This window comes from Amblyomma maculatum, chromosome 9 (genome assembly GCF_055883805.1).
Source record: "Amblyomma maculatum isolate TAMU_Amacu chromosome 9, ASM5588380v1, whole genome shotgun sequence".
Lineage (NCBI taxonomy): Eukaryota > Metazoa > Arthropoda > Arachnida > Ixodida > Ixodidae > Amblyomma > Amblyomma maculatum.
Window position 1 is genome coordinate 102,261,344 of NC_139352.1, and position 27,055 is coordinate 102,288,398.

Below are 27,055 nucleotides of genomic sequence, written 5' to 3' on the forward strand. Positions count from 1 at the left end.
TTCTTTGAGGAACACGACAAGGGCTTCAGAGTTAGGTAGCCTTAGAGGGTCTGATAAAGTCAACGAGGAAAGGTGCTTCTGCAAATATTTGGACACCAGGTGCTGCCACGTGCTCTTCTCAGATACGATGGCTCTGAATGGAACATCTGGTTTGTGGGTTTTTGCCGAAAAGAATACTTCCAAATGTAGTTGCTTGCATTTCTTCACCTGTTCACGTATTCGTTCAAGCCCCAGATCATCTAGAAGAGCCATAGCCCTCTCTTTTATCTTGGTCGCTTCCATAGGAAACCTTTTGAAATTCTTCTCAACAGCAACCTCGGCTTTTTCTTGAAACTGATTCTCAGAAAAAATAGTAAAATACCCTTCTTTATCTGATAGTATAACTCTGAGGTCTCTTGAGGCCATCCATTTAGCAATATAGTTAATAGGGCACCGTTTCCCCTTTAATCCTTCTTTTGTGTGCTCTAGCACTTCCATGCACTCATGGATGCACCGCGACCTTTCAGAATCTTCAACTCTATTTGCAATACAGCGTGACATGGTCACCTGTTCAGCCTCATCAACTCTAGGTTCAAAAGCATGTTTAGGACCCAGCCTCAGCATCTTATCAATACCTAGAGGTATATCTTCATCAGCGAAATTCAATACCTTGCCTTGCTGATCTTTGTTCATCTTCTTCTTCCGTGGAAGCAGAGGTAGAACCACCTTCCAAAGGAATTCCGTCAATCTTTCACTTAGGGCACACCACTCTGTGTACTTGCGAAACGCACGCTGCTTGCTATACATGCACTCACACACGAGTCGTAGACAATCCTTGAAATGGCGGGCTTGCCTCCACATCTCAGACACCATTATACGGCAGAGTCTCCTGCAATGACCAGTAGACGGCCTCAGGAACCCAAAGGTCTTCAGGAACTCCGGAGGCACTGTGCCGAGCTTGAGGTACCAAGAGGCCTTTCTTGCTTGGCAGATACAAACTGCGATGGCAGGCGCTAACACCTCAGGGTCATTAAACGAAAGGTTCTGTAGGACACACGAAGAGCCCGTTGTACAAGAAATATGGCTTACCAAGATACTTTGTTGGGCGAGTTGGTACTTATTCATTATTGATATAAACAGCGCGAACACGACTGTACTGTGGCTTTCGTGTTTCTTGTCCCTTGTTTTCGTGTTCGCGCTGTTTATATCAATAATGAGCAACGTGATTCAACCTTCGCACAGCCCTTGGGCGTTTCCGGTCGTCCTGGTAAAAATAAGGACGGTTCCATGCGATTCTGTACAGACTACCGTCGATTGAACAAGATCACTCGCAAGGATGTTTACCCACTCCCTAGTGTCTACGACGCCCTTGGCTGTCTGCAGGGAGCTGAGTTCTTTTCTTCATTAGACCTGCGTTCCGGTTACTGGCAGGTGCCGATGGCAGAGGCCGATCGCCGAAAAACCGCTTTCATCACACCCGATGGGCTCTATGAATTTGATGTCATGCCATTCGGACTGTGCAACGCCCCTGCCACATTCGAACGCATGATGGACAACCTACTAAGAGGGCTCAAATGGCACACTTGCCTCTGTTACCTGGACGACGTTGTCATCTTTTCCCCGGATTTTTCATCACACCTCTAGCGCCTTGAGACAGTTCCCCGATGCCTGACCGACGCTCGGCTCCAATTAAATTGCAAGAAGTGCTATTTCGGAGCACGGCAGCTAACCATTCTCGGACATGTCTCCAAGGATGGCGTTCTTCCCGATCCGGCAAAATTACGCGTTGTGGCAGTTTCCCAAGCCCACTACTGTGAAAGAACTCCGCAGCTTCGTCGGCCTCCACTCTTACTTCAGCCGCCTCGTTCACAATTTCGCCACAATCATCGACCCTCTGACCAAGCGTCTGTCCAGCCACGATCTTTCAGCCTGGTCTCCACACTGTGACGAAGCCTTCGCCACACTTCCGCCACCTTCTGACGACTCCGCCTATCCTTCGTCAGTTTGACCCTTCTTCTCCCACAGAAATCCACACTGATACCAGCGGCGTCGGCCTCGGTGTAGTACTCGCTCAGCGGAGTCTAGCTTTGATGAGTACGTTGTCGCTTACGCCAGCCGGGCCCTGACAAAAGCTGAAGACGGAAACGTATAGACGACTATAAAGACGAAAACGTACAACGCGAGAAAAGGCACGCCAAGCGCGTTCATTGTCTGTCTTGACAAGGAAGAAGACGCCATTTGACTCTAGTTGTTCCGGTCCTGCTGCTGCTCTGCACAGCTCTTTTCCTCTCGCCGCAAGGTAGCCTTCGGCTTTCGGTGAGTCGTAAATGCCGCCGGAGAACGCTAAAAAGCTGCGCTTAGCGACAACCGTTCGCTTCGACGAAGTTGCCTAGGATAAGTAGCTACATGCAGTCGTGGGTGGTGGGACACCTTCACAGAAGCCTAGGGTCTGCTGTTCCTGGTTAGCCTGTCGTAGTGCTCGGAAAGCTAGCTTCAGTGGACTGCAGCTCTCTGTGGACAGCACCTTAACGAAAGTGAACTCTAGATACGTAGTACGTGAACTTTATTGTCGCTAAACGGTATGCCAACTGTAATAGACAGCTTAGTGTGAGGCCTAGAAAAAGAGAGCGTAGGGGTATTTGCCACACAATGACGTCACAGACCTCACACTGCACGTGGACGCTTTTATATTTCGCATCCACTGAAACTTAATTGCGTCGGCCGTGATTCTTGTCACCACGATTAGCTGGACATACGCCCGCTGTAGCCATCAGATAACCGCGACGGGGAGTAAACGATTTCCGATGCCGCCCATTCTAGCAGATCGAGACGCTCGTGGACAGACTCCATACTCGGCAACCTTGAGGCCACAGTCACAGTGTTCAAGAGTCTTCCCGCCTTCTTTTACTTCCATTAAGAAGGAGTGGTGGCCTTGCGACAGAGCATCCGCCTTTCATTTGCGACATACCAGATTCGATCACCGGTACTGCCGGGTACCCACTAGTTTTCAACAGGTGCAAGCTTTTTCTCAGTCTGGTGTACGGCTTTTTATGGTTAAATGCTTGGGAAAGACGTCATGAGCCAAAAAAGGGGCCCACATATGGGCTTCTACCGCACGAAGTGGACTTATGGTTGTCCGAGTGCGGAACGAATCACTGGCGCATCGGAGCAACATTTTTCATTCGGTCGAAAGGGGGTGCCGTGGCCGTAACCCAAAAATGAGAAAGAAGATACTGGAGAAAATACGACCGTTATTTCGTATCAAACCTATGGCTCAATCGGTATTCGTGCAGCGTTCAGGGTGTTTTCATATCATTTTGCATCCCATTTAGCATCCATCCGCTGGTCAAGTTGGAGGCTACTTTGAGATGGAGATCCGATCCGTCAACATATATACCTCAGATATGCATTGGTGGGCACTGAGAAGTGAGGCAGGTACCGCGCTCTTTTTTCCGCGCACATAGAGTTCATTAAGAAGCTACAGAACTACAGTCCAGCCCACTTATAACGAACTTGATCGCCACGCGGCATTTGTTCGTTGTATCCAAAGTTCGTAGTACGTGGGCCACCTATAATACGGGCAAAAAGAGCAAGCGAGACGAAAGTTAACTTTATTTTTGAAAAAAGTCCGTGAGGCATGTCTGCTTCTTCAAAGCTGATCGCATCACTGCCGTTTCTAATTTTTCCAGCGCGGTAATATGTTCATCGCCAAGGCCTCTGCTGCCCACGAGTTCCTTAAGCGACGCGATGTAACCGATCGCGGTTGAACAGTTCACAGCAACCGACGGTAGAGCAGCATCCTCGTCATCGTCCTCGTCGGTCTCTGGACAGTCAGGAAGGGCTCGCACTTCACACACGATAGCTTCGTCAGTGCATGGCTCCGCAATGTCGGCGTCGTCATCAGCAGAAACGAAATCGTCCCAGGCAACGTCAGGTCCGGCCAGCTGCGTGTCAACGACGCGTTGCCACAAGTCCTCGTGCGACCGGCCTTCCGGTGGGTGATCTATGGCGTCCTCGGTGCCTGGGCCCATAAAACCCACCTTGCAGAAGCAATTTGATATGCACTCCACGACGAGTTCCATCCACGCCGCTTTCAACATCTCCACGGATGCGGCAACGATGTCAACGCAGTGCCATCGCACAGAAAGAATCGACGGCGCAATGCCCTCAGCGCGGGGTGGTAACGGAGCAACAAATGGAGAACCGGTTTGAGCCGGTAGAGCAGGCGCCTGACTTTCCGGATTGGCCGACGCAGATCACGTGGATGCATCACAGCGACGCGGGCGGCGCCACTTTCTCTTTCGTCACCGCGCGCGCGCGCTTTTTCTTTTTTTACTTTATTTTACCCTTAAAGGAGCGCCGGGGGTTGCTTTGTGCGCTCTGTGTTCGCGTCGTGTCAGGGGAACTCAAAGTGCGCGAAATTCGCCTGCCGCGGGTTCGCAGTCGAGCGAAACCGCGCCAAACACCGCCGGCTCGGTCAACTATGGGGGCCCGACAGCTTCGCGTTCGCTCTAACCGAGTGTTGAGGCCACAGCAGTTCGTTCTATGTGACACACTGGGCCATTGCCCCAATATATATTTTGACGGTAGCACCGCCCTCGTTCGTACTAAGCGAGCGTTTGTTATATCTGCGGCTGTTATAAGTGGGCTGTACTGTATAAGCGAAATGAAGATGCCATTTTAAAAGTCATCGCGTCTTCACTTAAGGCCAGGCTTCTGGGTCCGCTTAACCTTCGACATTTTCTGTGCGTAGTGCCTGCAAATTCAATGCGCTTTTAAGGAAGTATTGCTATTTCTTCAAACAAATAGCGTGTTATGCCATGTTCATTCGTGCCATATATGCCGCGGGGCAGTTTTCATTTTGGTGTAAATACTTAGACCTCCCTCCTCCCTATCACCACTCCCATTCTTACGGCGCTCCGATACGAAACCCGATTGCCCGCTTTCCAGAGCATCACACTACAGTGTAAATCATGGTCAACTGTTCGGTCCAGGACATTGCAGCCTCACTTAACAAAATTTAATTGTATATCTTTCATAGTCATTACTAGTACTCCACCCCTTGTAGGCTTAGCAATAAAGTAGCCCGGCGGTAACTAGGAGCTATGGACCTGGTGTTGTAGCGTTTGAAATTTGCATTTCATTATTTTAGTTCTTTCTTATTGGCGAAAACTTCCTCTCTGGACGTTGTAGTTCTTCTCATTGCTAATGTGAGTGCACGTTGACACCAAGTGATTCAAATTTATTGGCAGGCCCTTACTATGGTGATATTATTCAGTTTTGAACTACATTCGCTGAATTATTTCGCCCACGGCGCGCGTCAGGTGCCCACAAAGTCGACACATAGTATCGGCGCCCCTGACTAAAAAAAAAAGAACATTTTAAGTAATTCGTTTAATCTCCTGGGCGCATTCAATGAATAATAATCTCCACATCAAATGTGAGAAATGCTGTAGGGAACAATTCCACACGATTTCAGACACCGAAGCTTCCTTAACGTGGACCTACATCGCTCAGGCCACAGGCGTGTTTCCGCTTTGAAGCGATATGTTCTCAGTCGTTGAACATACATGCTTGGCTCAATTCTGCAGTGACAAGAACATGGAGGGAGAATGGATGCTCGGTTTGTTTTCTTTTGGGAACGCTCAGTTCCGCAAACAGGTCATGTAGTAGGTGCAGATGTGGACGTTTTCGAACGCTGCTACTCGGCAAGGCAGAGCGTGTGGAGGACGATAGACAAAAAGTACCCCGTTGGGCAGCTGTGATTGTTACCTTCAGAGCAACGCAGTGGCGTTTTGCGGAATGCTTTTGTAGGCCTATTCAAGACCCCACTGTGATTACTCGATGAGAAATGAGGTATGTGTCATAACATCATCATCATCGCTCTTAAAAACCGATTTATTAGAATTACTTTTCTTCACTACCTAAAGCTTACTTTTAACGTTTCTCCTGTGCTCGCACCCAGCAGTTATCAGAGCCGCGAGATGTAGTGGCGCGAACTTAGAACTAATAGCAGGAAGCGATAACTGTACTTAGGCCAGAGCTACGCATAAAATTATTGTCATGCTGCATTCTTGCAGTATAAAGAGTTCATAAACAACTTCACTTTGAAAAAGAAAATGTGTTTGTCCGGAATGTATTGCTTTCGGTCATGCACGAAATTGTCATCGAATGTTATTTGGTCTTGCTACTATAGCACTGAGAGAGCTAACAGTGAAATGGGGCACACTCATGGACTTTGCTCACAGCAGAGAAAGACGGCGATAATTTGAAGCAGATCAAGAGGTGCAGTTCCGTCAGCTCTTTCTGCGAAAACTTCCGAGCAACAAAGGACGTCAGTTTCAACTCCTCTACCGAATCGACGGACTAGGGCACAAAACGGCAGGCAAAGCGTGATTTCGCATCTTTTTTTAAATCACCGTATCGCATTGTGAGTCTCTGGCACTAAAATAAGTCAGCCGCATTTTCTCCTTTAACAAGCACACTGCATGGGCTTCTTCCACCTTTCTTAATAGCGCGGCGCGCAGGATCAGGGTTGTGATTAGCGAACCTATCTCCTTCGACTACGCAATTGTCTATTTCATGCTCCCTCTCGTTGACTGTTCTTGAGCAGCGCATTATGTGCTTCAATTCTTGCATCCAATATGCCTCGAAGCGGCTTGAATACACGCATAGACCTGTTGCTAGTGCATGGGAATTGCTTGCTGCTACCTACTTCATTGAAGGCCCTTCCATTTCACATACATTTCGACGCCGTGCAGATTGAGGCGCCCTATAAGCGACGACGTAGCGGTAGACTAAGGAATTGTTTTCACCACTTGGATATGTGCTTATGTTACAAAGTAAACATATATTATGTAGTTTTTCTTTCATTTTACCATGGCCCGCGCAGCAGGAATTTGGCAGGGAGTTATTTTGCTCGAAATATTTTTTTTTACGTGAGCCGTACCCCGTTGGACAGTCAACAGCCGGTAATATAAACTATCTATAGTTTATATGAATCTTAGCATGCAATGTTTTACCAACCGGAAACTAGAAGCATGGTATTGAGAAATGCTATAGCTATGGAATAAATCGGTATTATATCGTTGTTACAGTGAAAGGACTGAAACGTGGACAGACAGTTCACTGCCAGGGACACGGTTCAAAAGTCAGCCTAGCCTCAGCGTCGTCGTCGTTCAGACCACCTCACTCACCGGAACAATGCGTTCGAAGTCTCCCGACCGCTTACCGTAGCACTTTCCGGAACCACCGAGCAATCGTACCGACCGTGGACAAAGAATGCTGGAGTTGATCAGATAAATGACATGGTGATGGGCGTGACTGAATGGATGAAGATAGAAGGAAAGGAGCGTAACAGCTTGCAGCCCCGATAACTACCGTATGAAACCTAGACATGAACATACCCGAGCCACAGCTCGCCAAGATCCGAAGGTCGGGCCCTAGCCACCCATCGAACGGAAAGGGAAGTGGGGGATATGCCCTCACATGTGGCGGTCTGGGTTCGGTGGCGTGATTAGGTCGGCTCTGTCGTTGTTCGTGATGTCTTGTGTCATCGCATGTGTATGATGTCTCGGGTCAATGCGGTCCTGAAGTCAGATCACGCAGCACTCGGCATGTCTTGTGGCCAAGGTAGGCGAGGGAGTGGGGGAGGGAGTGGCGAAGTGAGGTGAGAGACGGTACGCTGGGAAAAAGCCGGTTCATGCGGTCGAGGAGCCTGCAGTCGACTACCAATGCAGACTCATGGTCCGAAGCTCCAATGCCAGGTTAACGAGGGATGTTAGAGTCTTCTGGTAACCCCACCGAAATGTTACGGGGCGGCAAGCTAGTGAAGGAAGACCACCACCGATGGAGGTGATTTGTTTTATTTGTTCATTAGAGCGGGCCTAAGGTGAGCGGTCCTGCCCAAGCCACTGCCCGTTTCTTCGCTTTCCCTGCCAGTAACAACAGCACTGATTCGGTATCACAAAGGATAAGTAGAAATACTCTCTTCTTTAAACCTGTGTTTCAGGTCTACGAAATTTTGCATTTATACCCATAAGCTTTACCGCCCTCCATGATTGCGCAGTTTTTTTCAGTCACCTCATGATATACTTCCGCGACTTGATCATGCCTTCAAAGTTAAACGCGCTGATTATCATTCATCGTATTACGCCAATTCATTCATTCCTCGCACTATCATTGAATGGAATAACTTGCTATCACACATCGCTACAGAAACTGACATAAAAAAATTCCAAGAGCCACTTCGCTGTGACGGAAATCGGCAAAATATTTGCTGTTGTCCAATAGCTACTGCGCTATGGCGAAAATATGTAACATATTTTGCTGTTGTCTTTTTCCTTCCTTTTCACGTTATGCCTAATGTTTAAGTAATGTTCCTGATGCACTTGTTTTTAATTGTATCGCCCCCTCCCCCGTGATAGCCTTCTTTGGAGGGCTTTTATGGGTAACAAATAAACAAAAAAATATATATTAAATTCCAAACGTAAGACGTAATAAGCATAGAGGAGTGTGCATATACATATTCTCCAAAATTGCAGAAGCTTGATAGTTACAGTTGTCATATGAGCCTATTAGGGATACATAATAAAGTATAGCAAGGCCGCATCGGCAGTCAGTAATGTAGAAAGACGCCATTGTCCATAAAAGCTCGCGATTTGAGTGCTTACCGGGCACAAAATATGCACAAGGTAACACTATTGACAACTATGGCATATGTTCACGAATGGGAGAAAGAGCTATTAACACATTTTGCTGATGAAAATAGCCTAGGGATCATACCTAAATCCGTTCCGCAAATGGGAACTCCGTAAACGTTATTTAATGAGCCCGGGAGATCCACACATAACATTGACCTCTTATAGGTTGCCCAGCCCGTCACCACGCAGGTTGCCAAATTCACAACGAAATTCAGCGCTAATATACATGAGAATATGTGGTCTGAATTACGCCTTGATATGACCCATAAAGGAAAAAAGCTAGTATAGAAAAGTTATTAAATGCAAAGTGCTCAAAACATAAAAATGCTAGGATTTAGACCAGAAAGTAGCTGCACTATCCAGACAAGAAAAAAGAGGCAGGACTCATACAAACTACCTTGCTTCGTGAGGAAGTACAAAGTGTATATACCTATACAAGCCACCTGATGTACCATTTAATCGTCAAAAGACCAGAAATGTGACAAAGGCCGGACAGCATATGAGGCATCACGAAACAAATGCCAAGCAACGAAGATAGTCTTAATTTCGGCTGATCGACCACTAAGTGAAGATAGAAACCAAAACCATGAAGTCATCAAATCGCTCGAAAGAAAAAAAAAAACAACCATGAAAAAATGCTAATGCCAACAAGCACCTTTGCAAGCGCATAAATGCGGCCAAGACGCACAAAAACTTGTTAACAAACAATGAAAAACAAAATATCTCCTCCACACTACATCACGCAAAAACAGCACTAAACCATATATTAAGCTCAGGAAAGCTCAAGAAGAAAAATCAAGAAATCAAAGTAGAAGGAAAACAACGCGCCGATGGTGGGAACCCAACCACGACCCCCCGAATATCGCGTCCGGTGCTCTTACCAACTAAATTACATCGATGGCTATCCAACGTTTTACTTTCTTGGGTGTTATTGTCGCTTGTACCCGAACTTTGAGAGCGTTCAGCAGCGCCACCCATCCATAGCGGCGGACGTGGAACGTTGTGTGTAGCACGACATGTATATCTTGTGGTCTTTCGCGTTCGGGGTATTTTGTGACGATATGCTATGCGTATGTCCTTAGGCGGATAGGACACAGGCCTCGTAGTCTTGAAATGGACCCGTTGGGGTGGCACGGTGGTAAGGGCGCTTGACTGATGTACCCAGTATGCGAGATCGAACCTCGGCCGTGGCGGCCGCCTTTCGATGAAAAGAAAAAGCCGGGCGCCTGCGTGCTGTGCAATATCAGTGCATGTTAAAGAACTCAGGTGGTCCAAATTTCCAGAGTCCACCACTACGGCGTCCCTCATAGCTTCAGTCACTGCGGGACGTTAGACGCCACAAACCAAAACAAATCATCTTAGAATAGATCTTATGTGCCTCTGTCACCCTTTAATAATTATGCGTTATTAACGATGCGCCATTATCGGTGCGTACGCTCCCAGGTACCCTTAGAGTGAGGGGGGATAACTGTCCGGGACTCAAATGAGATGCCCTCGACTTGGGTGGCCAGCTCAGCCGGAAGTAAACTGCCTTATAGTGACAGAAGGGGGTGACCGTTTGGTGCCCAGCTTTCGCCGGTTCAAGCCAGAGTAAGGGTCAGAGTCAGAAGTAGAAAAAAAAAACACTTTATACTCAGCAAGAGATGATATAGAGGAATGCACACGAACACCTAAAATGCACAGACGAGAGGTTCACAGAAAGGCAACGCCAAGCATGCCACTAAAGAGCAATTCGTAACACAGAGGCTTTACAACATTGAACAATAGACGACAGAGTCAAACAAACACCAAATTGTTCACCGGGCACTGTTACAGACCGGCGCCTGGAGAGTCACGATGTGGCCGCCATGTAAGACGAGCGCCGCTCCCTCGCGGATCTGTGGGCTTGCCAAAAGCGGTGAACCCATGGGAACCGCGCAGTAGCTCTTGCGGACTCGCCGCAATACTAGCTCAGACACTGGCTGACTCGCACAAGCGACGTGACCTCAATAAATAGGGCGCGCCGCGTCTGTTTGTTACAGAGCGCCAAAACCGGCCCGCACATACATTTAACTTCGCTCTTTTAAGCATTACGTTTTGCTCCCGCCGAGCCGCGCGTAGTCATTGGTTAGGACGGCCGAAACTAAGAAGACGAGCACCTTCCGCGCGAGTGAGTCACCGTATATAACCATTGTCACCGGATCACGAAACGGAGGGTGAAGCCGATGCGTACGAAGGCATTTTCTAGAATACGATGGAACATTCGACGCAGACGCCATGCGGGCTTCCTTGGTGCTGCGCTAGCTTAATAAGCATATGCTCCGATTTCGTGACAGAGTCCCTAATTTTCTATGCAAGTAATAGTCTCAAGATTTATTCATGTTGTTCGTGCGAGAAACTTCAAGTTTGCTGTCTTTTGCCGCGCACGTTTGTGGGTTTCTGCAGAATGTCTCAAGCGGCGGTTGAGGTAGCACGTAGACCGGCAGTGCCGGTGGCCCGGAAGCCGGCCACCTTCTCGGAACATGTGTCGGCCGCCATCGGATCCCGATCCTACCTCTGGACGGTAGCGGCGCTCGCTGGCATTCTGGTCATCTCCTCAATGATGGCCACGTCCGGGAACCGCGGCTCCAGCGCCATCTCGCGGGGTTCCGGACGTGCACCAGCAAGAGGAAGAGGGGCAGGCGCCCCCGACAGCCCTGCGGCATCCTCTCCGGCAGAAGCGCAGCAGGGAGGAGAGAAGCTGAGGCAGCCGATCAAGTGAGGTTTTGGGAGAAGTTGTGCACTAGTCAGTTGCCAAGCGTCACGGGCTATCCTTACCTGATCCATGCTACCTTGAGAGAAAGCATTTAAGGGTTGTTTGAAAGGTTCTCATTTTTTAATGCACTGATTCAAAGATGTCGTTAAAAAATTTCTCATGTGATTAGTTCGTGCTATCACGTGTGCTCATGTCTGAATGCGCTGACTGAAAGATGTCGCATAAGGAAGTTCTTTGAAATTTGTTTTATTTGTGAAATTGCGTGTGCAGTCAGTAACATATGTATCATATACAAGTGCCATTCTCTCTCACACAACTACAACAATGTTTGAATGCTCAGTGGACCCTTCCAGGTGCCTGATAATTCTCATCTGGAGAATTAAAACAGTGGCGCTAAAAATTGATCGTGACTTAGCTATCACTAAACCTAGTGCGTATATACATGATAGCCTAATTCGGGCATCTACCCTTGGGTTCCATGCGTAAACAATGGCCCGGCGCGCATCGCGCTCCTCTTTATATACTCAGTCACAATGTGAGATCAATTATCGCCTGACACCGAAACATATACCCACGTCATCATTCATCACTTTGACCTTCGACCTTGACCTTTGTTACCACAGGGTATGAAACCCAGCGACACCACAAATGTTTCGTGCTTGGACCTCTGGCTCACTTGAAGGTCACAATCGTGTTGCGCGGAGACCTTGGCTTTACATCGCTTAGGGAGGTTATCGCTTCGAAAACAGGACGATGGAGCACAGATAAAACGTGCGCATACGAACAGCAAACATTTCTCGAGCTCCCAGCACGACAATCTTAAAGGCTACTCGGCGTGACATCTAGAAAAGGCTTGCAGATCACATAAAATGATCATGGTAAAACTAAAGTAGTTAAGAAAGATATAGGTGCATAGGGGAAGAAAGGAAATTTATTCTGTCGTCCTAAATTGCAAGCTGACGCCTTCAGGTGCAGTAATAAGGACGGTGTGCCCGTGATAATGCAATATATACCATTCTGAACTGTCCAAAATGGTGGATATATATCTCGTGCATTCTGTTCACGACAACAGCCTTTTTTACAGTGTTACATTTCCTATTAACACTGTGCTGTTATGATTGGCTACATCGTAGCTTTATAAGGGATCACTCGTGCCATATTAAGGGGAAAGCCTTGGTAGGCTCATGAGTGTGGGGTGTATTTTTGCGCCCCGGAGAGTGCCACGCCGTCATTGGTGAGAAACGGATTGATTGATGAGTAAAAGAACGGTCTGCGTGACAAATTTGGTTGATGTGAAGTAATTATTTATTTAATTAGAGCAAAAAGCCAATTACACGTCAAAATAGCCTAGAACGGCGATAGAGTGTGCAGACATCGAAACAGCCACGCACGTCAAATTAGTGTAAAATACGTCAAAATTGGGCAAAAAACGTGGGCATAGAGAGTAAGAACCGAAATGGAAAAGTTGGAAAGTCAAAAGAAAAACGGAGCAAAAAAGAGAAAAGAAACAAATAAGCGCAAGGAGTCGCAGAAAGGCTTTCTCCTTATCGCGCGTAGGCGTGCCGCACTCCATCATACAAAATGGACTGCGCCACGCCCCTGATCATGAAACGCTCTTCATAATTCCCTTTGCCTACTGTGAAGATGATAGCTGGATTCCGCGAGTGAGAGATACTGCGCATTTTGTTTCTAGTAAACAATTTATACAACGCCGATATGGTGCTCTAGAAAACAATATTCTAGAGCACTATAACGCCGGTGAAAATTGATGTCGTCAATGAAATACTGGTTGTGTTTTACAAGGGTTAACCAGGAGGGTTTAACTGAAGTTGATTCTGTAAAACCCTTTAGCGAAGTTACAGGCAGTAGGGTAAACTGGTCCAAGTCCCTGGGACTCTCGCATGGTAGATGGCAAAGTGCTCCTGATAATTCTGCAAGCGTGTTCTGGGTGACGACTCCGCCAATGTACCTTGGCGTGCCACTAGAATGCTATCGTGATAGCGAGACATATTGGAGAGCATGCACAGATGACATGCAGGAAAGGGCAGATAAGTGGAAAGGAACTGGCTTATCAATTTTTGCCAGAGCCAGTGTGCAACCTCTTCATTTTTAGGCTGTGGTATGTGATGCAACTTTTACACTGTGCAAGATTGAGTGTGCAGAAGCTGCATAGGATATTGGCGGTTTTCTTGTGGGCTTCAAAATGGAAAAGATGCAGCCGCACGAATTTATTTAGAAGTGTCAAGGATGGCGGCGTGGGCTTAGGGCAGCTTTTTTGCGGCAGATAGTCAGCAGATTTCTGTTCCTGCGTGACGTTCATGATCCATTTTTGTTCACTGTCTGCCAAATTAGGCTTGGACGTGCACTTCCAGGTTTTGTTGTGCCAACCGAATGTTACACGGGAGGCATTTTTGGTTACTTTAGAGAAGCTCGAAGTGTGCGATTTCTTTCTGCGAGATTTTCAAAAGGATATTTATCAACTGTGAAAAAGAGAAAAGATGTACAAAGATTTGTGCGACGTTGTTCTTCCGGAGCCCATCTATAGGGCCATATACAGGGGAGGCCCTGGTAGGAATGTACTGAAAAGGGTAAAGGGAATGAAAGTGCCGGCAGCGGCTAAAACTTTCTTTTTTTAAGTTGCACACTGGAACTTTGCCAGTAAAAGTGTTTTTGCAAGAAAAAGGTTTATTTCTTCCGTTGGGTGCACATTGCTTAATTTGTAATTAGCCAGAAACGATAGATTATGTATTTCTTCACTGTTGGGAAGGAGTTTATTTTTGGGGCGCACTTCAAAGAACCATAAAGAAAGATTTACCTATTAATCCTTACGGAATACGGTACCTACCCACGCGATATGAGGAGGGGGTTCCATATGATTCAATCATGCTAATGGGCCTCCACAGTATATGGCGTTCACGCATGGCAGGATATCACTGTGATCCTGATGCGCGTCCTGCACGAATTTTTTTCCGCGAGGCTCTTCATTGGTTTATCGAGATTGTGAAGTTTGACGATGATAATCCTGAGTGGTTGCCAAAGGTAGAACCTCTGATAGATATAAAGGAATTTTAGAACGAAGAAGCCACCCCCTGGCAGGCTTATTATATCAATGTCTTGTGTGTGTTTGTGTTGTCTTGCAAAAGCCAGGAAATAGAAAAAAAAAGGGGGGGGAGGGGCATGGCGCAGTCGGTAAAGCACTTGGCAGGGGATCCAAAGGATAGAGATTCGATTCCCGGTGGAGACAAGGTTTATTAATTTATTTTTAACTGTCGCTCTTGAAAGCGTGGCCCCTCTGCTGATACCCTTCTGTCGACAACAATGAGGCAATAAAGGCCTTCGCCTTAATAAACCAGGATCGTCGGCACAACCACCAAGTATAGCCATCTCCTCGTTACGACTGAATCAAAACACAACTCGATACTGTAGTCACTTGCTTGGAAGAGACTTTAGTCTACCCATTTATTATATAATCTGTGCTCAGAGCACGCCAACGTGCATCCGAGCGCTCTTCTTCTCTTTTTCTTCTTCCTCAGCCCACCATATAAAGCCCCGCTTTAACCAAGCCGTATGAACGTGTCTTAGTGGCCGATAGGGGTAACGTGTATGCAGGGTCCTAGCAGGCTGATTATGACATAACCGTCCCATGTGAAACGAGAGACCCAAGTTAGCAGCTCCTGCCGACCGCTTGAGTTGGTAGCCCAGCTCGCACCCTAGTGTCACGTGGGGTGTGACGTCACAGCGTTACGTGGGTAAGGCGTGGCTATCGGCAGCGCTGTGCTGAAGGCTCGAAACCTAGAGTAGTATTTCTTTCGCAATAAAATTTGGCGCCGGCGTCTGCGTTGTAAGTGAGAAATTCCGAGCATGTAGCTGGCAGGCGGTAGCTGACAGCTGACATAACGGCGAATTGGATGGATGCAGGGATGCCAGACGCTTGGCAGGAGCTGCAAACTCGGGTCGCCCCTGTCGTAAGGGAGGGTAGCATCAGAATCAGCCTGCCAGGACCCTTGCATTCACGTTACCCATAGGCCGCGGGAGTTATAATTGTGGCATCACGTTACCAAGGGTGCCCGCAAAGTGTGACACCTGCGAACGACAGTATGAACCGTTAAAGACATTCGCCTTTAAAATTAGGTGGACCCTTAAGCTCCGCCTACAAGTTTATGTTGTGACCGCTGTAATGGCTCCTGTCTGGAACTCACCATGCGGGTCTTCTTCCGCACAAACTGCTGCACCTAAAGTGATCATTACAAAGGCTCATTACCATATAATCGCAAGCTACAACATATTGCGCAAAGCCATTCGCGATAAGCTATAAAGTCCCGCTTCAACCAATTAAATCGAGGTTTTAAGCCAGTTGGTGGGACATCGTGAAGAATCCAAACAGCAGCAACGACAAGACACAGCCTGGGCAGGACAGGGCACGGCCCTGTGTTGGCTCCTTGCCTCTGTCATGTCATTTCTGCGATTTCGTTCCTTGAGCTTTCCCCAGCTAGAAATACCAGCCTGAGTAGCCAAGGGCAGCTTTTCTTACTCAAGATCCAAGCCTATACGGTTCTTCTCTCACCTTCCTATCTCAAAGCAAATAGCAGAGTTGGCAGTTCCTGTCAATTTTGCCATGAGACGTGCTCTCCTGATGTTGCACAGCCTACCGATCAGTCAACGATCGATGTAAGTTACCTGCCAGGTGCTAAATGTGAAAGGCAGGCTCGGTATCTTTAGATCACAACACCGACTCTTAAGTGCGTTTTTCTGCAGGACGTGTCCTCTGACAATAGCGATTGAAATACGTTGGCCATATACTAGGTGTCACTATTTTCTAGTGTTTCTCCTGTGAAAATCCGTACTTGAAACGCGCTTAGAGTAACAATCCTGTTATGGTATCTAGATACATGTTAGGATAGCTGGATAGCTTCTAGCTTTGTGAAAAAGAGGAGAAAGGAACTACAAGCCGGCATCTGCCGTATGAGAGCCTGATCTTATAATATCAGGCCGCGCCTGCAACGAGCCACAACGGGTCATTATCTGTATACATTGCAATGTATTGTCCATGGTAGACTATCATTTTGTCTTCACCTGACTTCCTCTATCTGGCTCAACTGGACTGAACTGAGTGGCATTTTATGTTCATTATATTTTGTGCAGCAACTATTGAGCATACGAGTATTATATAAACTTTCGTAAAACAATACTTTTTACTAATCAATGAAAGAACTGCTCTTTTTCTTTGAACATGCATCACTAAGGAGGTACCAAATACATTTTCCTAACAGATATATTACAACGTGCCATAAAAGGAGTGGGTGTCAATATATTTCTTTTTCTTAAAAGAGCCCCTCTGCTGGGATTGCGAAAGTAACCAGCGTAAGCGTTCAATTTTGATACTCCCGTGTTATTGGGTCCTCAATCAAAATATTTCAATCTTATTATGAGATATTAGACATCATTTAATTTTATGAAATTAAATGCAAACCTCCTACCACCATTACATATCTTTTGCGAAGCCATTTAGAAACCTGGCCCACATAACTACGCCACATTTAATGAACCTTTCAAGCGGCGTATAGCAGGCAAACGACGAGTGTCTCCCTCCCAAAAAGTCTCGCTTGAAACCAGGCACCAACTCAAAACTGTTTAGAAAAATTATCAGGCTGGTTAGTATCTCATATAGCTTGCTTTTAAGTTCAGAACACTGTTCGGCCGCATAATGACAATCTGAAGTACACAGTCAGCCCTGCCATGTGCGATGTAAGCCTAGATTGAAGGTCTTTAGTAGTCGCGATCGATCTGAAGCCGTCAAACACTGCACTTCTCTTCCTCCGCCCCTTTGGTGCTCGGTGAGTGTAAGCAAGTTACTGAAAACTTCGCAATTTGAGCTTTATTACGTAATATTATCCGCGGGATATCATACAAGCAGATAAATTATTGCTTCTCCACGAGCAGGCAAGCGAACCAGGTGAAGGTACTTCGCCGCTCCAGGACTGAACGTGGCTCGGCAAGCATGCAGAAGGGGGCCCTGCTCGCCGCCCCGCCGGCCGAAGAACTGCAGGTGGACGCGGCAAGCGTCGACACCGCCGAGCCTGAGTTCATCCGCCAGGTCGATGGCTGTCGATCGACGGTTTGCCGATGGCAGGGCGAGTACCTTGGAGGCAAGCTGGACGAGACTGTCGATCCCTGCATGGACTTCTACAGCTACGCGTGTCCCAGCCGCTGGTTTCACCAGGACACCCTGGCGGCCATGCCTTACAGAGTTTACGCAGCTGGACAGCTGATGTGAGCTTTACTTTATTACGGTATAGTCGGTATCTATGTGCAGTAAGGCGCATTCGTGCATTTATGTAGGTTACATTTCCCAGTCGTAATTTATTTCAGGTTACGTATCCTGATTTAATAACCTTGAAAGGAAAAAAATATTATTATTATTACTAAACTTCAGTTTCTGTACAGGAATTACTTGAAGAAAAAAAGTTCGACTAATGGGTTGCTTCCTCCATTGACATTTCCATGTAAGAAGCGCGAATGCGTCTCACATTCCAAGAAAACGCTAATTCTACTCGCCACAGCGATAAGTTAACGCGCGTGTTAATGGACGCCTTTTAGACACATTAGCAAGGCAGGACGGGAATCCGCAGTCTTTCCCTTGCATTATCTGAGAGGTAGTAGCGATAGGTTTCCTTCCACGAGTCTTTTAGATAACTGTACGTTGTGAAAACTTCTTTTAATGCATATATTTAAGTATTTTGTTCTTCAATAAACCCAGCTGATAGCGCTTGTAGTGCTGTATACATCCGCATGCAGAATTACGCTCCTGCTCTGTTTACCGGCTAGCATCCTCACTTCTTATGTGACATGATAGGCAAAACAAACATACCCCAGCAAGCGTCTGAGTGAAAAATGTCATAAGCCAAGGTGACCCGTGCCATGCCAGTCTAGACCTAAGGAAACTGTGCTAAAAATGCGGCGTCCTCTGCACTGCATTCCTGGCACGAAAATGGCGCACAGGTGTTTCACGCACACCCCCTCCCCCCCCCCCCCCCCCCAAACAAAAAAAAACAGCAGCCCTAGGTGGTTCAGAGCAGTCCTATTAGCGCACATTTTAAATAGTTTAACTTATTACCGAAAATGTTTATAAAGCCTGGCTTTTCCATACACCTCATTGCAGACTTCTCTATCACATTTTGCAGTATATTTATCGTCGGTTCGTAAAGTAGAACGGTGTGATTTTCACACACACACATATGCAAACAAACTAACAATCGCGCGCCACCGTGCTTAATTTCTCATGACCTGTTACTATAGTGTAATTACAAGGGATGATCAAAACGCAAAAAAGGGTAGTATCTGGTAGAATACCACATTCTAGCCCCCCACCAGACTGGATTCGGCTGGAGCCGCATTCACTCGAGGCATGTTGTCAACGGTTGTGATTTCTCTATGATCCTGTCGGTATGTTTTTCATTTGCCTTCTTACGGGTCGTCCGTTCTTCTTGCTCAACGTGTCGTCGCCTGCGCATTAGAGGAATTACTTTGAGAAATTTTACTTTTCTTACCTTTTAATATCGGCTGGAGTGAAGAAACTGAATAACAGTGAGAGTTCGACGTGATAATATATATTGCAGCGGCCGGCTCGAAATCAGACCACTTCGATTAATGATGCCCCCACTGGTACACGAAGATATGCATCCGCAGAGTAGCTTTTGTACCAGAAGAGCGCAAATACGGGCTGGCTGGTACATGCTTAAGAATCGAGTAAAACAGCGCTAGGTAAGACAGGACGCGTGAACGACAGTCACATGCCCTTTGTCTGTGGTTCATATGTCCCATCTTACCAGCGCTGTTTTACTCGATAGCTTTTATAAGAGTGTTTTGTGGCATTCTCCAAACAAGAAAACCTTATTTGGAGAATTGTTTCCTATAATAAGGTTTCCTCATTTGGAATCGTTTAGCATTTAACGGCTGTCGAATGAGAAGGTGGGTTCTCGAAAATAGAATGTCCCTCAATATGCTGGTGCCTCCAATCCAATATCCAACGTGCCTAATTAGTAAAAAAGAAGAACTTGAAAATAAAGTAGTTCTGTTCATCAGAATCAAAATTTCATAAACATCTTGCATTACGAAAAAAACGTTGCTCAGTTTAGCCTGTCTGAAAAATGCTCAGGGTTTTCTGTAGTCTTATATTTTTAGATGCATTATCGAACACTGTCGACGTGGCAGCTTACGACTCTTGTTGATATACGTATGAGATAATAGAAACGCGGGTTAGTGAGTGAGTTAATATAGCAAAAAGCATAAACAACGATGCGCAAGGGAATACGGTTGATTAGAGCCGTAACGCTGTCGCTTCGTACTATTATAAGGATATTTTAAACGTTCTCCGATTTTTGTTGGGAGGGGGGGGGGGGGGGACTTCTGAAATATAGCATTATCAGGAACCGAATAGACATATTGTCTGCTCTTATATAGTGGTGCTTCTCCTCCGCTCCCTCAATATTATGAAATTCATATGCGCACGTTCATATACTGTCTATGGACTTTCTCTCAACTAGCGGCAGTTAGCCTGTCTACCAGTGCTTTACGCTGTACACTGTGAGAGCCCACTGGTGGCATCCTAATAACTTTGCAATTTTACACTCCGTTTGTAAAATGGCAATATATCCCCCTATTTCAAGTCAGACTCTTCCCGAAGAATTTTCCAGCCCAAATCGTTTTTTTTTTCCATACCCTGCAGGTACCGACTAGAAAACATGTTTCATGAGTTCCGGCAAGCAGAAACCGCCAACGAAGCAAGCAACCGAAACGCCAGCTTCCTATCACGGGCTGCAGGATTTTTCTTACGTTGCGTCTCCAAGGAGCGGAACCGAGGACCCTTGCCGGACCTGCTGGACCTCTTCCGTCACTATGGTCTCGAGGTAGAGGCCACCCCATGCATTTCTATCATCTATATAAAGAAGTGTTTTGAGCCTAAGGAATTTTAACTACATTCATGGATGCTTCGTTGTTCCGTTTACAACTCGAAGAGAAGTTCTCCGGAGAGTAGAAATGTGAAATTTGATTTTTTAAACCTAATTTGCATGAAATTTTGGGGAAAGGCTCTTTTCTGCGCATATTTTTAACACGCAACGTGCGGCAAACATTTTGCACACGGCAGTTTGAGCTGTCCTAATAATATGTGTTAGTACTAGGGTTTGTTATAAAGAGGGGCGGCGTTATATGAGTACTATGTTTCTACTGAAAGCGTTGAACTGACTGACTGGTTCAAATCTAGCGACGTCAGAGAGAGTACTGTGCTAGATTTAATTATTCATTTTTCAATAAACTCAGAAGTGAGCAGCAGATAAGTATCTGCATTAGCCAAACATTTTGAAACAGTGACATATTTCTGTTTACCACGGTTGCATATGAAGTGTAAAATAATTAAGATTTGGTTTACATAACCACCTGTATGTCATTCTGTTATTCTGTATCTACATGTTTTATTTTTATTTTTCCGCAACCGGATATTGCAATGCGAACGTTATATTCCAATTTACGGTCGGTTAAAATCGAGTTACTTGCACGCAAGCTATTTTAAATTTTACGAAATTGATTTCTGATATACGAAATAACTGCTTATGAGCCCGCCTTCATATTCGCTATCGAAAATGAGTTTTTTTGCTGATTAATATATTGATGACTCGAAGTGGCAGCTTCCAGCTTAAAAACGTTCTGCGCCTTTGTTTTTTGTTTTTTGTTTTTTGAGATTACAATTATTTCGTTGCATACCATCCTATCCACATGAGAAGTACATCCGCTTTCATCTTATAATGGGATACATTTGTATGCTTTGAAAGCATGTACGTCCAATGCGTCAATTTCGAACTGCTGAACGGCCTCAAAACTCAAGGCCGTTAACTTGGAGAGCACTTCATAAAGTGGTGGTGATACTAGAACACCCTGTCAATCTCTGTGCTCTGGCTTCTTGTTTCCGAGGCAGATGTTTTCAAACCATTCTCATTCTCCACAATGCGGCAAATGATAACCTATTAGGAAGCTTCAAATGATAATCAAATAATATTTAAAGCCACTCTGATACTAAACATAGCGTATTTCAATGCTCAATCTTCAACCTTAAGCGCTGTCATTCTGCCCACTCTTCACTGTGCTTTTGGAAAAGACATAGGATCTAACCCGACCCTTATGGAACCAACCAGGGTCCAACTTTTTTTGAGACCAGGTTGTACCAATTACGACACCTTCATTTATAACGAAAGATTTAGATCCCTCGTGAAATTCAAGTAATTCTGCTTTACCTTATGCTAGCACGTGAAGTAATCGCAAAATTCTTCTACACGGTGTGAACAGTCACTCTGCCAATTACTCATTACCATCCCTTTAAAGTGGAAGCTGTACAGCTTTCCGCTTTAGCCGTATGGCTGCACTTGGGTGAATCCCACAGTAATCATTTCCTTATTACTTGTTCACTCCTGCCGCGGTGACCAAAAAGCGAGCTATAGCGCAAGAAACGCACTGAAATGCTGCGGTTAAGGAAACATCGCACTCAGAGATAACATATTTTTCTGCCGCCAAGACCGAAACAAGCAATTGCGTTTTTAACTTAACGACAACATCGACTTTATTTAGTGACACTTTTCTCGCCCGATAACCAACTTACAAGCGCCTTCGCATTCAGAAGGTTGTGAAACTGAAAGGATTTATTTGAAAGTCACTTGGGTTTCAATATTTTTGTAAAACTCGCATTAAAAGTTCCGTACTACGTCCTCCGACAATATCGTGTTTGCCACAGCTGCTTGCCCCTTGAAAGAGAGCGCAAAGCTCTATCAGAGGTTTTTCTTTCTCTTTTGTTTTAACGTCTTCAAAATTAAAAGAAAAGTGGTTGGGAAAACCCACAGAAAATTCCCCGTTGGCAAAGTAGAATTTTTGTTGCAGACAAGGCAGACGCTTGGGCATGTTGGTTAGACATGATCGGTGCAGCGCATTTACGACGAGGACGAGACGAGACACAGGCGCAGCTGTGTCTCTTCTCGTCCCCGTCGTAGATGCGCTGCACCCATAATTTTGTTACGGTTTCGGCAGGGAACATGTTGTGACAAATTTATGAGTAGCAACTATTTTGTCTAGTTACCTGACTAGTCTACGGAAAAGATATTGTAGAAAAAAACTGCACATATACAAAACATACTGGTGAATCACGGAAAAGTATGTTTCTACGAGCAACGAAATACTTTGTTGCATTTTGACATGGTCCTGTACTTTTGTTTCGATTGGAAAAAAGTTCTTTTTCATTTTCAACCAGCGCTACCCATTTAGCCTATCCACAAGCAGCCCATCAACATCGCTCCTACCGACTATGACCCGAGTTGTGGGAATGCTGGACCGCGAACTTGGGCTTCGAACCTTCTTCCGGCCCTCACTGACGACCGCGCGTCGCAGTAAGCAGGCAAAGAGCATAGTGCTCTTCCTGGACCCTCCCGAGTCGACGCCTTCTATGCGCCTCCGAAGCGCCGTGGGAAAGCTGGACAAGGAAGTGCTCCTGGAGAAGATCGCGCATGGTTTCTCGCTTCTCAAGAATTCTGGCCGAAATCTGAATGTAGAAGCTAAGCAGGTGTGTTTATTATAACATTTTTATTCAAGTATATTGCTCCTGGCAGTGCGGTGCAAGCTGTTATTCTGATAAACTCTTGGAATGTCACATGACGAAAAAAAATACAGCCATTATTGCGGAATGACTACACATCCATCGATGGAAAGCCTGGTCTGTAAGTCTGCAAATGCACTAACTAAAGGTTAACACTTCTCTTGATAAGTGTTTTCTTTTGCGCTTTAATCTGTACTAAAATGGTCACATAGTCAAAGCTGTAATAAACATTAGCTCCCAATAAATGAATACCTCTGGCGCTGTGCTCGCTGCAAAGCGGAGAATTCATACTCAAATCTCGATGGTCCCCTACACTACATATTTTTTCTCGATACTTTTTTCATTTTCGGTGAAAAAAGGCATCGGCACACTGAGAAAGAAACTGCTTCCTTACCTGGCAGCTTACAAGACTGTGTGGGAGCGACTCTGCAACTATGATCTCTCATAATGACATTTTATTTTGTTTCTAGAGACTTAATTTCGCCAGAAAGCAGGTACGGGGCCACGAAGCCGGTTTTCGTTCATTAGCACGTCATTTGAAAGCGGCCCTATCTTCGCCTCATCCAGCTTAGCTCAGCATCCTTGGGCATCAGTTCTATTTTTTTAGATAACTGCGGAGCATTGTTATGTATAGTTATAAAAATATTAAAAGGAATGGTCCAAACTTCCAGTTGTTGGGAAAAGGCATTCTTTTATTTTTTGTCCTTCGCATGCATCGAGCATGAGTGCCACCGAAAAACCGACAGAATGCATTGCTCACCTCAGCGAAGATGTTGGCATGAAAAAGCTCTTAGCCTTTTGAGACCAGTTCTTCAATAATGTATTGATCTTATATTGTAATGTTACACTGTGTTAAACACTTACGTTCAAACCAATTTCCCTTTCAAAAATACGCGACTCCAGAACATCTTGGTTTATTTCGTGCCCCTGTGGCGGTAGAATTAACAAACCTCCACGGCACGCCTCTTTCGCAGGTTCTCGCTGTTGACCAGGATCTTTCTGCCATCCTTCTAATCAACAGTTTGACACCTATCCGTGGTCATTTGCTAGAAGACGCCGCTTCGTCGGAAGGCCCCGGCACCACCATGAGTGTTCGCAAACTGACCGAAGACTACAGCGTCGCCACGTGGTCATGGGAAGCCTACGCTCAGCTTCTGCTGGGAGACGTCGCCTTGGAGAAGGGAAGGACGAATGAAACGCGGATTCTTGTTCAGGTAGGACAAAGCGCAAGTGTAGTTGTTCAAATGACACTTTCACGCTAATAGCTGTGCCTGAGCACCCAAACAAGAATCTAACATCTCTTGCCACAGGCTGTCTTTTTTCTGCAAGATAAGTTTAATCCCAAACTTTTTTTACATATTTATATATTATAGCCAGGGTTAGCTTTTCGTCTCGAACTATTCTTGAGGAAAGTGCTGCTTATTGTTAGTAATGATCTCCTTTCGTCTGATCATCGTGACATGCGCGAAGTTGCTCAAGTGCCAAGATAATTTCGTTTTGGTTGGATTTTTGGAGTTTAACGTTCCAAAGCGACTCAGGCTATGAGAGACGCGGTAGTGGAGGAGTCTGGAAGTTTCCACCACCTGGAGTTCTTTAACGTGCACTGACATCGCACAGCACACGGGCGCCTAGCTTTTCGCTTCTAATAAAGGTGGGCTTTAAATATAATATAATTCGTCATCATGTAAACTTTTCCTGATTTTGTTTTCATTCCCTTATTAATTTCTTCTATATTCATATATATAATATTTCGCCTTCATGTTTTTTCATAAAATATTTAGGTCAACTTTGCTAAGCAAACACATTTGCTGTGTTCATATCAAGATAAGTGATTAGCGGTACTTTTCTTCTTTCCTGAATCATGAGCCATTATATAGGGCATTTTCATTTCTGCTGGGTCATTCGCAGTCATTACAATTCCTTACCAATATTGTGAAGTCATTTTTGGGGAGGTCTCCCGTCGGCAACTACCTTCGTATAGGTGAAAATGGGAATTCTCTTCCTCAATTTTTACACCTGCTGACCATGGTAGGTAAAAGTGACAAGTAACTCTTCCTTGTGCCAACCGTGAAATTTGGCGTTTTAAAACGCAGTAAGCGTCCTTCCTGGCTCCTTCCCGTGATGAGGCTTTCATTGATAACGCGCTTATAAATTATACATCAGAAATGAATAAAAGGGGGATGAAAATACAATGAAATCTACTAAGCTTCCTCGCAATGCGACTCCAGAGACACGTGTCGTGGTATCGACGGATGCACTGGGGACGGAGTGCGACCCTTATACTACCATGACTAAATTGTTAGTCAAGTGTAAACTCCGACGGATCAGTGCTCTTCCCTCGAAGGAGTGTCTATTTTCTGAGCTACTTTAAAATAATAATGTGCCAGCAGGGGTAATGAAACACGGATTATATAAGAAGTAGATATTGTAAACCCGCTTTAGAGAGCTCTCACTCATTCAGTGATTCCATAGTAGTCACAAGTATCTACAAGAAGTCAAATATGCTCATCACTTTGATTTGCGCCGGCAATCCTTAGCAAAATCTCAAGGCTGCGACACAATATATCTAATATGCAGCTATGGTGCCGGTTACCTCGGTTACTGTAGAAGCTGTTCCATTCATCTCCTTGAGTGCTTGTGGTTTCCTTTTGTTCTCAAAATTTCTTCTCTAGCTGCCTGATTAACCGACCTACCATGCCTTACCCCAGTGCTTCCGGATAGTATTTGTTTATTTAAAGGTTGTTTGAAACGTCGCCCTGCCTAACAACCTATATATTTGTTTTCAGTCGCATTGGCAGGTACTTTCCAATGTACTTGATTCACTCATATTTGGGTAGTTTCCAAGCAAAGTTACACGCACATTTTTATTACTGAAATAATTTTGAACAGTATTGAAGACGGTGTCGTAGTTTCGCCCTATATATCACCTGGTATGTTCCAAGAAATGCTGCTGGTGTTACAGACGTTAGAGAAACCACAGTATAGAAAATATTTCCGGGTCCCAGAAGAGAAAACATGGGGCTGTGAGGTTTTCACCATTCCACGTATGCTTTGCTCATGGGCCTTTTTTCCGGTGTGTGCCACACTGACGACACTTTCCTGGTAACGTTCGCGTGATCCGCTAACATTTGTTATTTTCTTTTTCAGTTTTAAATGCGTAAATGCGGCTGTAAGTGAAAACATATAGCCGCATGTATACGTTTCAACTTGACGAAGACAATAATAAAATATTGAATAATCATTGTAGAGCATGAGCGCTTAGCTATATCACAAAACCCTCCAAAATAGCTTTTAAATGAGTCTGTCAATATACAGCGACGTGATGATTCTTCCAATAGTGCTCGGTTACGCGCTTAGCGGGCAATTACTTTTCTCTTTTCCTCTCTACACGATTCCTAGAGCAACTGACTTAGACAACCATTCAACGATAACATCTTAAGTGTCTGCTCCGTCTTCTGCGACTTATTTGCCTCGCTTTAGTACTGTATTCATGGTGCCGCAGAGGCACCTGAAAATGTACCCCTATAAAATGTACAGTGAGAAGAAAAATAATCAGAATGAGAGAGTAATAAAAAATGTTACGAAAAACCTCGTGATGATGATCACTAAGATAAAAAAAATTGATGCATTGTAGTGTTACTTGCCGCCTGCTGCGCTCGTCTGCCTCTGCTGACGTTTCTTTCTGCCCATTGCTGACATGTGCCACAGTCAGCGCCTTTGCTTTTTTGTACGCTTGTGCATTACGAAGAATTTCAAGCAGTATACCTACAACTAAACCCCTTGATTAAATAACCCTCTGTATGCAAGGTACATGATGTTCGGTTAGTACTTACGCCGGTCCAAGCGATGTCAGCAGTGGCGTTCTTAATTTAAGCTACCGCAGGAGTAATTTGCATTTGCCGAGGAGGTGCCTGCTGCATCAAAGCAGAGTACTTTGCGTTTATATCGCTCGACTCAGCGCCCCATGCTATGCCTTCAGAGAGCCCTATTAAGCCTACTCAAGCGCAC

The 27,055-nt window shown here is 45.4% G+C and overlaps 1 protein-coding gene across 1 annotated transcript in view; it reads left to right on the plus strand.

Annotated features, from left to right (window-relative positions):
- Positions 1-7,375: 7,375 nt before the first annotated feature.
- The window catches only part of LOC146180062 (uncharacterized), a 79,219-nt gene continuing 59,539 nt past the window's right edge, over positions 7,376-27,055 (plus strand). Inside the window, exons 1-7 of the mRNA XM_084580317.1 lie at positions 7,376-7,413; positions 11,106-11,399; positions 14,459-14,493; positions 17,400-17,685; positions 20,141-20,321; positions 22,706-23,014; positions 24,022-24,261. Of these exons, the coding sequence (XP_084436443.1) occupies positions 7,376-7,413; positions 11,106-11,399; positions 14,459-14,493; positions 17,400-17,685; positions 20,141-20,321; positions 22,706-23,014; positions 24,022-24,261 (1,383 nt within the window). The remainder of the gene's footprint in view (positions 7,414-11,105; positions 11,400-14,458; positions 14,494-17,399; positions 17,686-20,140; positions 20,322-22,705; positions 23,015-24,021; positions 24,262-27,055) is intronic.